Source organism: Chlorocebus sabaeus, chromosome 5 (genome assembly GCF_047675955.1).
Source record: "Chlorocebus sabaeus isolate Y175 chromosome 5, mChlSab1.0.hap1, whole genome shotgun sequence".
Taxonomy (NCBI): domain Eukaryota; kingdom Metazoa; phylum Chordata; class Mammalia; order Primates; family Cercopithecidae; genus Chlorocebus; species Chlorocebus sabaeus.
Genome location: NC_132908.1, coordinates 55335049 through 55348595, shown reverse-complemented (window position 1 = coordinate 55348595; position 13547 = coordinate 55335049). Strand labels below are relative to the sequence as shown.

Sequence of the window (13547 nt, the reverse complement as noted above, 5' to 3'; positions counted from 1 at the left end):
GCAGTGCAGAAGTTTTGCCCAGGGAGAGAGGCTGTGTATTTGTCTGTTTTCACACTGCTATAAAAAACTACCCGAGACTGGATAATTTTATAAAGAAAAGAAGATTTGATTGACTCATAGTTCTGCATGGCTAGGGAGGCCTCAGGAAACTTACAATCATGGTGGAAAGTGAAGGGGAAGTAAAGCACATTTTCACAAGGTAGCAGGAGAGAGAGCACGTGCAGGGGAAACTGCCACTTTAAAAACCATCAGATCTCGTGAGAACTCCCTCACTATCATGAGAACAGCATTGGGTAAACTGCCCCCATGATCCAATTACCTTCCACCAGGTGTCTCCTTTGACACATTGGAATTACAATTTGAGATGAGACTTGGGTGGGGACACAGAGCCAAACCAATTCAGGCTGTAAATCAGAGGGCCATGGAATGTTGCCCAAGGGGACTTGCTTTATTTGGAACAGAGATGGGGAGCTCATGCCTAAGAACTGTGTGGGAAACAATGGAGTTTTTTTTAAGGTAAGCAATTTAGAGGAGGCTGGTAGTTCCATAATGTTAGTAGCAGCAAGTAAAATAATAAACCAGCTATATGTTTAACAGAACAGAGAAAGAGACCACTAAGAAGAGCCCTCTGAGAGTTGGGGGAAGCCTCAAAGACTAGCAACACTTTGCCCCTGCAAAGGGTCCTGACTTTAATTGAATCAGAATGTAAAACAATTAATGTCTCAGGGTATTGTTGAAAGCAATAGAGCAATTAGCTAACAATTAATGAAGGCTGATGACCAAGTGTGATGCCAATAGAGGTAGATCAGCTGTAAGCTTAGTAGGAAGATGCAAAGTCAAAGAGAACTCAGCAGAAGCAACAATTATCCCTGGTCATCAGGGCAATTGTATCCATGACCTAAGGCTGCACCAGGTGAGGAGAAACATTAGAAAGTACTAACAGCAGGGGGCCGGGCGTGGTGGTTTACGCCTGTAATCCCAGCACTTTGGGAGGCCAGGCGGGCAGATCACAAGGTCAGGAGATTGAGACCATTCTGGCTAATATGGTGAAACCCCGTCTCTACTAAATATACAAAAAATTAGCCAGGTGTGGTGGCGGGTGCCTGTAGTCCCAGCTACTTGGGAGGCTGAGGCAGGAGAATGGCGTGAACCCAGGAGGCGGAGCTTGCAGTGAGCCGAGATCGCGCCACTGCTTTCCAGCCTGGGTGACAGAGCGAGACTCCATCTCAAAAAAAAAAAAAAAAAAAAAAAAAGAGTACTAACAACAGGGGAATAGACTTTACTGATCTAGTCCAGCCAAGTCACTCAACAAGTAATAAGCAAAAACTATGACAAGCCCAAGAAAGGGGTGGGAGGGATCAATTTAAAGAATTGCTATATCACCTAAAATATATAGCTTCCAACAAAAATTATGAGATAGGCAAAGAAATAGGAAAGCATGATCCACCCAGGGAAGGCAAAATAAACTGCCTTTGAGGGAGAGCAGACAGTGGACTTAGCAGACAAAGTCTTCAAAGGAGCTATTCAAAAAACCAAAGGAAATCATGTTTAAAGAATTAAAGTAATAATAATGTCTCATCAAGTAACGAAAATCAATAAAGAGGTAGAAATTCATTTTTAAAACATAGAAAATCCAGAATCTTTTCAATATGATGACTGAAATGAAAAATTCACCACAGGAGATTGACAGCAGATTTAAGCCAGTAGAATAAAGCATTGGTAAACTTGTAGATTGATAGAGATTATGCAGATTGAGGAGCAGAGAGAAAAAAGAATGAAGAAAAATTAACAGTCTCAGAGAAATGTGGAACACCACTAAATGTACCAACATACAGGTAATGGGAGTAACAGAGAGAGAAAAGAAAGAGAAAGGAGTAGAAAAAATTATTCAGATATAATGGCTGAAAATTTCACCAATTTGTTGAAAAACAGTAAGCCACACATCCAAAGGGCTCAACAAACTCCAAACAGAAGAAATGCACATAAATCCACACCCAGAGATTCATCACACTCAAAATGTTTAATGGCAAAGCAAAGAGAAAATATTGAAAACAGCAAGAGAAAATGATTCATTACATACAAGAGAAGCCCAACAAGATTAACAGCTGATTTCTCATCTGAAACAATGAAGGCCAGAAGGCAATGGGCTGAAAGAAAAAAACCTGCCACTCAAGAATATTATATCCTCAAAATGATCTTTCAAAATGAAAGCAAGCAATCAACACACTCAGATCTTGGTTTCTAATGTCATTTTCAAATAAAAGACACCAAGCCTCCTTGGAGAAATGGTGGATTCTAGGACTGAGGCAGAAAATATCTAAGATGAACCTAGAACATCTTCTGGTGCCAGAAAGGAAGTGCTCAAAAAAAAAAAAAAAAAGGCCATAAAGATGAAGAGAGTCAAAGGGACACCAAATTCAACTGAAAGAGCTCCCAATGGCCAACCTGGAACAATCTGAGCAACAAAATAAATAATGTAATACAGTCACATGCCACATAAAACATTTTGGTCAACAATGAATCACTTATGAAGATGGTCCCATAAGATTATAATGCTATATCTTTACTGTACCTTTTCTATGTTTAGATATGTTTGGATACACAAATACTTAGCATTGTATTATAATTTCCTACAGCATTTAGTATAATAACATATTTTTCAGGGTTATAGCCTGGAGCAACAGGCTACACAATACAGCCTAGGTGTGTAGTAGGCTATACTATCTAGGTATACCATCATAGAGTACACTCTATAATGTTCACACAATGATGAAATTGCCTAACAATGCATTTCTCAGAATGTATCCCCATCATTAAACAATGCATGGCTTATGATATTATAACCCAACATATAAAACAAGTATCTATGAATTGAAACTGATATAAATAAATGATGTTAAAAATAAATAAATGGGGGAGAATAGATAAATCTCCTATACAGAAGAATTCCAAATAAATTATGTGGAGCACAAATCCCCACTCCTTAAGTATGGGCCGTACATAGTGACTTCCTTTCGAAGAGTACAGTATGGAAAGGAGGGAGAGTAACTTCACAGTGAAGAAATCCGTAACATACTATCCATCTATGTGATCAAGGTTCACATCAATGATGAGTCATGTTGATAGTAGACTCCTTTGATATGATGTGATATGAATGGCACTTTACGTCTGTGGTCTTCCCCCTCAAAACACATAAACCCCAATGTAATCATGAGAAAAACAAATCCCAGTGGAGGAACATTCTACAAAAACCTGACAAGTACTCCTCAAAATTGTCAAGGTCATCAACATCAAGGAAATTCTGAGAAACTGTCTCAGGCAAGAGGAGCTTAAGGAGACATAGCAGTAAATGTAATGTGGATATCCTGGGTGGGATTCTGGAACAGTTAAGGGACGTTAGGTAAGAACTAAGGAAATGTGACAAAAGCATAGACTTTGATTAATAATACTGTATCAATACCAGTTCATTAATTGTAATAAACACATTTTACTGATATAAGAGGTTAAAATAGGGGAAACTGGGTATGAGGTGTATGGCGGTTCTCTGTGCTATCTTCACAATTTTCCTGTAAATCTAAAACTTCTAAAATAAAATTTTATTTTTGAAAAATAAAGGAAAAATAAAGACATTCCCAGATTAACAAAAACCTACAGAAGTCATGGTTGGCAGACCTGCCTTACAAGAAATACTATAGGAAGTTCTTCAAGCTGAAAACAAGTGATACCCTACAGGAATATGAAATCGACATTAAAAAAGTAGTGCAAATAAAATTAACTGTATAATAGGTAATTATAAAAGACAGTATAATTGCATATTTCTCCTCTTAACTGATTTAAAAAGCAAGTATATAAAAATACATATATAATTGTATTTGGGGAACTATAACATGTAATCATCGAGTGTATTTGACAGTAACAGCACAAAGGAGGCAGGTTGAAACAAAGCTGTATTTACGTAAGAAACATCAGATAGTAACTCAAATTCACAGGAAGAAATGTAAATAAAAAGGTTAATATGACAAACTCTGTGAACATATTTCATCTCCTTTCTTCTTTCAGCTTTTGAACTCCTCGCTCACACCATTTAAAAAAATTAACTCAAAATCGATTATAAACCTAAACATAAGAGCTAAAATTATAAAACTCTTAAAAGAAGACAGAGGAGAAAATCTTCATGATATTGGGTAAGGCAATCATTTCTTATATATGACACCAAAAGCACAAGATCAAAAGAAAACAAATGGATAAATTGGACTTCTACCAAAACTAAAAATGTTTGTGTTGCAGACAAAACTATCAAGAAAGTGAAAGAAAATCCACAGTATGGGAGAAAATATTTGTGAATCTTATACAGATGATCCTTGACTTACAATGGGTCAACTTAAGTTGTTTTTTTTTTTACTTTAAGATAGTGCTAAAGCAACACACATTCAGTAGAAACCATACTTCGAGTACCGACATAACCCATTTTTCACTTTCAGTACAGTATTCGATAAATTACATGAGACATTCAACACCCTATTATAAAACAGACTTTGTGTTCGATGATTTTGCCCAGTTGTAGGCTAATGTAAGTGTTCTGAGCATATTTAAGATAGGCTAGGCTAAGCTATAATGTTTAGTAGGTCAGGTATGTTAAATGCATTTTTAACTTATGATATTTTCAACTTACAATGGGTAAGTTAAAAAGATAAATAACCCAACTAAGCAAAGGACTTGACTAGACATTTCTCAAAGAAAGACAAGTGGCCAATAAGCACATGATAAGATGCTCCATGTCATTAGAAAATTCAAATAAAAACCACAACGAGATATCACTTCATACCAAGTAGGATGGCCATTTTTTAAAAAAACTGAGAATAACAAAGATGTACGGAAACTGGAACCCTCACACATTGTGGGAATATGAAATGGGGCTGCCACTTTCAAAAACAGATTGCTAGTTTTTCTAGGTGTTAGACATGGAATTACCATGTATAACCCACAATTCCACTTCTAGGTATATATCCAAGAGAAAAGAAAACACGTCAAAAGAAAAGAAAACACGTATCCACAGAAAAACTTGTGCCAGGATGTTCATATCAGAATGACTCATGATAGTCCTGAAGTGGAAACCCAAATATCCACCGAGTGATGAATGGATACATAAAATGTGGTCTGTCCACACAATGAAATGCTATTCAGCCATAAAAATAAACAAATGATACATGATACAAGTGTACCTTGAAAATGTTATTCCAAGTGAAAAAAGCCACTCATAAAAGACCACATATTGTATAATCTCTTTTAAATGAAATGTCCAGAATAGGCAAATCCACAGAGGCATAAAGTAGATTAGTGGCCGCTAAGAGCCGGAGGGTGAGAGTGGGGTGTGGGGAATGGAGAAGGATCTTTTCTTTTCTTTCTTTCTTTTTATAAATAAATGTACTTAAGTAGATTTTTGTTTTGTTTTGTTTTGAGATGGAGTCTCCCTCTGTCACCCAGGTTGGAGTGCAATGGCACAATCTTGGCTCACTGCAACCTCCACCTCGTGGGCTCAAGCGATTCTTCTGCCTCAGCCTCCCAAGCAGATGGGACTACAGATGTGGTGCCCACCACCATACCCAGCTAATTTTTGTATTTTTAGTAGAGGCTGGGTTTCACCATGTTGGCCAGGCTGGTCTTGAACTCCTGACCTCAAATGATCTGCCCACCTCAGCCTCCCAAAGTGCTGGGATTACAGGGTGAGCCACTGCACCTGTCCTATGGGGAAGGAGGTCTAATGGGTGCAGGGTTTTTTCCTGGGGTGATGAAAATGTTCTAAAATTATTGTGATGATGGTTACACAACTCTGTGAATATATTATAATACACTGAACTATACACTTTAAATGGGTGATTATATGGTATATAAATTAAATTCCAATAAAGCTATTTTCAAAACATTAACAAGAAAACTAAAATATACTAAGCAGTGAATTCCCAGCTTTAAAAAAAATCAATTTTAAGTTTTACTTTTAATCTAATAACTATTAACCCAAGGAAAAAATAAATAAGGACCACAGCAATTCTGCATTAACAGAGTTCACAGGTTTTTGCTTTAACTTTGCTTCTTGCCACTCTGTACTGAGACTGGGGTTTTTTTGCGGAAGGTGTTGGTTCTCCATCGAGAAAATGATGTGCATGCTGTGACGTAACTTAGATGTGAATAATCCTGTGGCTTTGGGGCCACTGTAGGCAAATTTGGGGCCACACAAGACAATGACACTAATAATCATACAGTTTTAGAGGTTAACAAAGCGTCATTATATGTGGTCCTCTCTAGCCACTACAATAAGGACAGTAGATCTATTTCACAGACATGGAAACAGTCCTATTTAAAAACTTGTTCAAGACTAGAAATTGGCAGCACCAAACCTCATGCCAGGCCTTCTGATCACGAGTCCAGCACTCTTTCTCCTGCGCCCCAAAAAGTTATCTTTGCATCACATCCTATGTGCATTTAAGTTAGGGAAATTCAGCTATCAATGCTCAGCAAAGTAATGAGAGAGGTAAATTGCAATTTAGATAGGCAGGGAGCTCAGATGACTCCATTCACCTCTTCGCACAGTGACCACAGGCCTTGGAGTGAGCCCAGGACAGAGGTCACAGGTCTGCTGTCCTTCAGTGGTCTCTGCTACAGGCTACTCAGGTTGTGAGTGTCTAGCCCGGGTATCAGGCAAGATGTCATATGGTTATGACCTCTCTCTCTCTCTCTGTTTCTCTCTCTCTCTCTCTTTCTCTCTCTCTTTCCTCTCTCTGTCTCTCCTTTACATCAAACATTCTATTTTGGCATGTGTACTTTTTTTCCTATCAGGTACATTACTACATGCATTAAACATTTTTCCTGGGGTTGTAGACACGAAACTTTGAATATTGTACTTTATGGGTCACTTAAGGAATTCCCAAATGTTATTTGGACTCTATGAAATTTTTGTTTTCTGAGGTGACTCTAGAACCCAACCCAGCAGTAAAATGCGACACACTTGGACTGTAGGTCTCCAGGTGCCACTTTGTGCTTTGATGGCCCAGAGCTATTTTGATTTTTATGGTCTAGGCTTTTCTAGATAAACTAGCAAGGTGGCTTAGATCTTGGTGGACCTTAACTCAAGCCCTTATAAACACAAGGAGACAAATACCAGAAATACCACATTTTGCCCTCTCCTACCTCCTCTACTTGTAGTGTTTCTTTTTCAATTTTGTCAAGTAGCTCTTTTCTCAGCAAGATCTCCTTGTCCAGATTGATGTATATTTCCATTGCCTTGTGAAGCTTGCTCTGAAATATAACAACACAGTAAGTCTTGAGCTAAGATGACCTCTCAGAACCGCAGGAAGGGGAGACAGCTCTTTGTTAACGAACAGAAAAGCAGGACCATCCAGAAAGTCCAAATTGCCTTTCTCACTGTTGCCCAGATTTTCCAAATCCTGATGTCTGAGAACTGGTGCGGTAGGAGGGTACCTTGGAGTCTTGTCCTCAGCTGGACAGGCAAAGAAGTAAGGCACACGGGGACCTAAATCCTGCCCTACTACTCACTAAGGAGATCTTTGGGGAGGTCCCAGAACCTTTCTAAACTTGGGTCCAGTCACCATGTAGGGTTGTGGAGAGGCGTACAGGAGACAGCCTGGCAGAGTGCTGAGGCACATGGAGAACATTCAACAAACAGCTGCCGTGACTATCTCATGTGGATGGAGAGTGGGGAATACTCCTCATAAGGTGGGTGCTACTGCTATCTCCATTTATAGGTGAGAGAACTGACCCTTAGGGAGGTAAAACCATTTCCCCAAGGACACAGAGACCAGGGGGAGCCGGGAATTGAGCCCATACAGTGAGATCCCACAGCCCACAGGCTCCACCACCATCTCATCACCTAATGAGGCCGGGCCTGCTAGTTTTAGAGGAGTCCTGCAGAAGCACAGCCTTGCAGATTCCCACGGCATCATTGCCCTTCACTGGCTCCTGCAGGCCCCACCCCTGCTTCTTAGATTGGTCACCTTTTGACCACTCTCTCTCAGTGGGGAAGAGTCAGCCAGAGGCGCTGGGATGTGCTTTGCTGGGCAGAGGAGTGGACCAAGGGAAAGACGTAGTGATTTGGGGGAGCTCACTCAACAAATCCTGAAAACCCACCCACCAGGCGCCAGTCCCTGCACCACGCACTGGCCAGTGAAGTAAACTAGGCTCTGCCACCAGAAGGCTGGCTCACAGCCCGGACAGTAGGGGAAAGGCAGTAAAATAATTGCAAGAAATGTAAGACTGCAATTGTGCCAAGCTATGAGAATGCCAGGACAGGGTTGGAGAAGGTTTTCCTGAGGAAAAAAAAAAAAATATATATATATATATATATATATATATATATATATATATATAAAATATATATTATATATTATTTATTTTATTTTTTAAATTTATTTATTATTATTATACTTTAAGTTGTAGGGTACATGTGCATAACGGGCAGGTTTGTTACATATGTATACTTGTGCCATGTTGGTGTGCTGCACCCATCAACTCGTCATTTACATCAGGTATAACTCCCAATGCAATCCCTCCCCCCTCCCCCCTCCCCATGATAGGCCCTGGTGTGTGATGTTCCCCTTCCCGAGTCTTATATTATACAAATATATGCTGGAAAGAGAGCTGAAAGGTTGAGTCAGTATGTCTAGGTGAAGACAGAAGAGAACATTCCAAGCTAACGAAAGAGCCAAGGAGAGGAGGATCTAATAGGAGCTGGGAGAGTGGGTAGAGAGCGGCAGGGCCACAGTCAAAGTAAAGGCAGGAGGAGGGGGCAAGGGCATTGCCCCCGGGTGTCAAAACAGAGAAGACTAGAACCACCTGCCTGGGGGACCTTCTGGCACCCAGGGGCCATTCTCTTCCCCACTCCTATTTTCAGGCCTCACTTCTTAAGGCTCATTCCCTGTTCCATGTCCTGCCTGAGAATTGCTCTGCTAACGAAAGCAAAAGTGAATGAGACCAGACTGACAGGGTGAGGTGTGGGGCCAGGGAGATGGGGCAGGACTTTGCTGCAAATCCAGCAATTCAGGAGGGAGGAAGGAGAGTGGAGGGAAGACAAGTGGTCACCAACTTAGAGCGGCAGGGCAGGAAGGAATGGAGGTACAACAGTAGCAGCGAGGCCATCACTGGCTCTGCCAGGGCAGTCTCCACGAAGGCTGATGAAAGCTGCATTGGTGATGCTGAGTCAAGATGTGGGTCCCTTGAGGAGACCACTTCTGAAAAGGATTGCATTCACTTTCTATTGCTATGGAGCAAATTACCACAGACTTTTGTGGCTTAGAGCCACACCCATTTATTATCTCACAGCTTCCATAGGCCAGAAGTCTGCACACAGTGTGGCTGGATTCTCCCGCACGGTCACATCCGGCTGAAATCAAGGTGTCCGCCAGGGCTGTGGTTCTTGTCAAGGGCTCAGGGTCCCTTATTGCTGGCAGAAGGTACTTCCAAGCTCCCTTATTGCTGGCAGAAGGTACTTCCTTGAAGCTATAGGACCAAGGCCCTTGTTTTCTTTTGGGCTGTCAGCAGGAGGTCGCTCTCAGCTTCCAGAGGTCCCTCTTGAATCCCTTCCATGTGGCCCCTCTGTCTTCAAGCCCACAATGGAGAAGACCTCCTCCAGCCATTTCTCCTCATGGTTCATATCTATGACTTCCTCTTCCAGAGAAACTGTTCTTTCAAAGGACTCGTGTGATTAGGTCAGGCCAAGTGGGTGATCTCCCTGTCTTTAGTCAACTGTGCCATACAGTATAACTGAATCATAGAACAGAACAGAACTTAACCGAAACCATATTCACAGTCCTGGCTGGAGATTATACAGGGTGTAGATATCAGGGGCTGGGGAGTCTTGGGGACATCTTAGAATTCTACCTACAAGGCCCCAGATCACTAGTTTACAGGCAGTCTGGAGTGACTCATCACAGCTGTAGTCACATACTTACATTTTACCAAACTCCACCAGGCAGGGCTTGAGGGCATAAAATCAGAGAAAAAGCTGCCACCTTGACTCAGGCTCACACATGAAACTCACAGAAGAGAAGAGCCCATTTCTGCCTGGTGCTGTCTCAATGCTGTACCCTTAGCACTTAGCCTGGTGCCTACCCTACTGAAGGTATTGGTACTTTTAGTATAGAGGAAAATTATTCTGCATGTCTTTAACAAGGTTTCACACTTGGGTGTTTGATATTTGTTTCTTTATTTTCATTTTCTGATTGCTGGGAGAATGAATGTTTCATATTTACATCAAAGTGGCCCCTCCTGTCACCCTCCCACGCCTACCAAATACACACCTGTTCTGCAAGCAGTTCATTCAGCAATATTGGCCAAGCACCTGCTTTGGCCAGGCACCATCCTTGATGCTGGGGACACAACACATACTAGAGAGAGCACCATCCTGGTGACACAAAACTTGCTTCCAAGAAGTGAAGAATCTAGCCTAGATGAAGCACCTCCCCCAGCAGAACATTCAAGCACAGGCAAGGTCTGACTCCACAACTCAGTTGTTCTGCCTCCATTTCCCCCAGGAATGGCTCTCACTCTGCCCATGGTGGCCTGTGCTGCTGATCTCAGGTACTGCAAGCAATCTGCACTGTGTGTTTAGACCCATCCGAAAGAGGTCAGGCCCTGCAACCTGGCAGTTTGATTTTAAAAATCAGTAGTTCCATTTCCAAAACCCTTGGCTTTTCCCCCACAAGACCAGGCAGGCCCTGTGCTACTTAACTGATTCCATGGGATAAGATCGAGGTCCAGTGTGATCTAAGCAAGTACAACCCACTCTCTAGGCAACGAGGGCCTGGGAGTCACAGGAATTGGCTTCCTCTATAAATAACAGTAATCAGATAAGCTAAAAACTGATGAGAGAAGCTAAAAGTAGAGGATCTGTTGGATGTTTATGACACATAAATTTCAGAATGCCAGCACACTGTTTTCTACATGCTGGAAAAGGCAGTCGGGTGGGATACACACTGAGTTAGGTGGGATGTATACTGGACCGGGAGTCCCACCTCTATCAGTAACTTGTTGCTTGAATTTGGCAAATACTCTGCATTTTTTTTTTTTTTTTTTTTGAGACAGAGTCTTGCTCTGTTGCCCAGGCTGGAGTACAGTGGCATGATCTCAGCTCACTGCAACCTCTGCCCCTGGGGGTTCAAGCAATCCTTGTGCCTCAGCCTCACAAGTAGCTGAGATTACAGGTGTGGACCACTACGCCCAGATAATTTTTTGTATTTTTAGTAGAGACGGGGTTTTGCCATGTTGGCCAGGCTGGTCTTGAACTCCTGGCCTCAGGTGATCTGCCCACCTAGGCCTCCCAAAGTGCTGGGATTGCCGGTGTGAGCCACTGCTCCCTGTCTCCTCTGCATCTTTGACCCTCGGTTTTTTCATTTGTAAAAGGAAAATGTTGAACAAACGTAAACCTGGCCTAAACGCATTCACATTCACATTTTTAAACTGTGTGGACCAAACAAAGCCCACCTGCGAGCTACCTAAGCTCATAGCCACCGATATCACCTGGGCACTATGCGAGGGGTCAGCAAAACTTTTCTGTAAGGGACCACATAGTAAATATTTTAGGTTTTGCAAGCCCAGAAGCAAAATTGTGGGTATTGTGTACTTATATTAACAAGAGAAAAAAATCCTACCAACGTTTTATCGATTCAATTCAAGATATAATAATTAAGTACAATATTTTAGAATATAGGTCCACTAATGAAAGAAATGGAATTTCTAGGGAAGAAACCAATGTTGCTTCATTTGGTTTCCAGTTAGTGTTTTCTATAATCAAATTGGTTATAAAGGTTCTTCTGTAATATCATTCTTAGCTCACAGGGCAGTGGGTGGGGATACACTGGCCTGTAGTTGCTGAATACTACATTAGATGGTCTCTAGCAGGGTGACCAGATGGCCTCGTCTGTTGGGGCCAGGCCCTTTGTGTGCCTATAGTCTCTGCCTAATTATTAATAGTGCCTCTTTTCCCTCCCAAAAGGGTTCTGTTTGGATGATAAATTATTTAGTAGTTTTCTGATCTATAGCTAAGACTGCTTTCCTTTGCAGGGTTTTAAGCAGGAAAGTGCTTATAATGTGCTCAAATTAAACAGGGCTCTAAATGTGGTTAGTTCTCAAAACTCATCATCCATAAAAATCACTTGGGGAATTAACAACAACAATAAAAAAGAAAACAAAATAAACAAGATGCATGGCCCTCACCTCCTAATTCAATTAGTCAGAGTGGGACTAGTCATCTATCTATCTATCTATCTATCTATCTATCCATCCATCCATCTATCTACCTACCTATCATCTATCTATCTATTTTTTTTTTTCTTTTTAAAGAAAAACCCTGGTTCTCACACACAGCCAGGGTTATGGGAGCATTCAGGAAATTTCAGGACACATGGCTTGACAGTGAGGGGGCACCTAAGCGCTGTGTGAAACTGGAGTGCACAAGAACCTCCCTGTGGCCAGAAAGGTGAGTATGGAAAGCCTTGGGGGAGCCTTAGGCATCAGGGATGGCCTTACTTTGTAGGCATTGAGGACCTGCAGAGTATTTCCAGATGAGAGCTTTAGCTGGGTCAGTTCTTGATTCCTTGCTTCAATTGTTTCGAGAAATTGAGCGTTCTCTATCTTCAACTGCTGAAAATCAACATCATGAAGGGCCTCACCCACCTCTTCTTTCTACAGCTCAAAAAGATGAAAGAAAAGATGATACATCAGCTGTGATTCTGAATGTATGGCTCACATCTTGCAACTCTTGATAAGACTTTGGAGGTCAGTCATCATTCAGTCATTCAACAAACACATATTGGGCATCAGTTTGGTCCCAGGTGTGGTGTTAGGCACTGGGAATAGAGATTTAAGTAAATACAATGTTCCCTGGCTCCAGGCAGTGCATATGAGGGTTTACAGACAAGCCATTGACTCAACAGTGTGGTGCAGTGGGATGTGTTATTCGGGGGGAATGTGGGGGAGTGGGGGCAGAGGGCACACAGAAGTCGCTAAGCCAGGCCAGGGGAGGATGAAAGACTGAGTCACGCACAGAGGACAACCCACAGTGGGTGGTGCCTAACAGGGCCATGAAGGAAGAGAAAGAATCAGGCCATTTAAAAGTTGTTTTTAACATTAAAAACCCAGGACAAGCAGCCCATAGATTCCCCCTACTTTGATCATCTGATATTTCTGCACTGCAGTGCCCGAGTGTATAAGGTTCCCTCCCTGTCCTGGCCCACCTTACCAGCCCTGCCAGGTCTATGCCACTTTATATCTGTGGCAGACAACAGACCAACTTGGGAACTGCTGTTCCTCACTCCCACACCTCACTCATGCTGTCTGTCCTATCTCCTGGGATTCATCTTCTTCCCCTTCCCAAAACAACACAACTTCCTTAAGCCCCAGTACAACCATTCCTCCAGCTCCAATGCTCCCAACCTGTTTTCCACACCGGAGGGGGATCCCTCTCTCTGCTGAGCCTCTGGAAGCTTTAGCTCTGTGATCCTTGGTATGTAGCTTCTTTTTTTTTTTTTTTTTTTTTT

At 41.9% G+C, this 13547-nt stretch overlaps 1 protein-coding gene across 6 annotated transcripts in view; it reads right to left on the bottom strand.

Moving 5' to 3' along the window:
- Nucleotides 1-13547, bottom strand: part of CFAP263 (cilia and flagella associated protein 263) — an 81336-nt gene that overhangs the window by 55857 nt on the left and 11932 nt on the right. For 5 of the 6 annotated variants that reach the window (XM_007993514.3, XM_073015421.1, XM_007993511.3 and 2 more), the window contains exons 6-7: nucleotides 12538-12693; nucleotides 7186-7293 (exon numbers count right to left, since the gene is read on the bottom strand). In XM_007993514.3, the coding sequence (XP_007991705.1) occupies nucleotides 7186-7293; nucleotides 12538-12693 (264 nt within the window). The remainder of the gene's footprint in view (nucleotides 1-7185; nucleotides 7294-12537; nucleotides 12694-13547) is intronic. The other variant, XM_007993516.3, reaches the window with a different exon arrangement.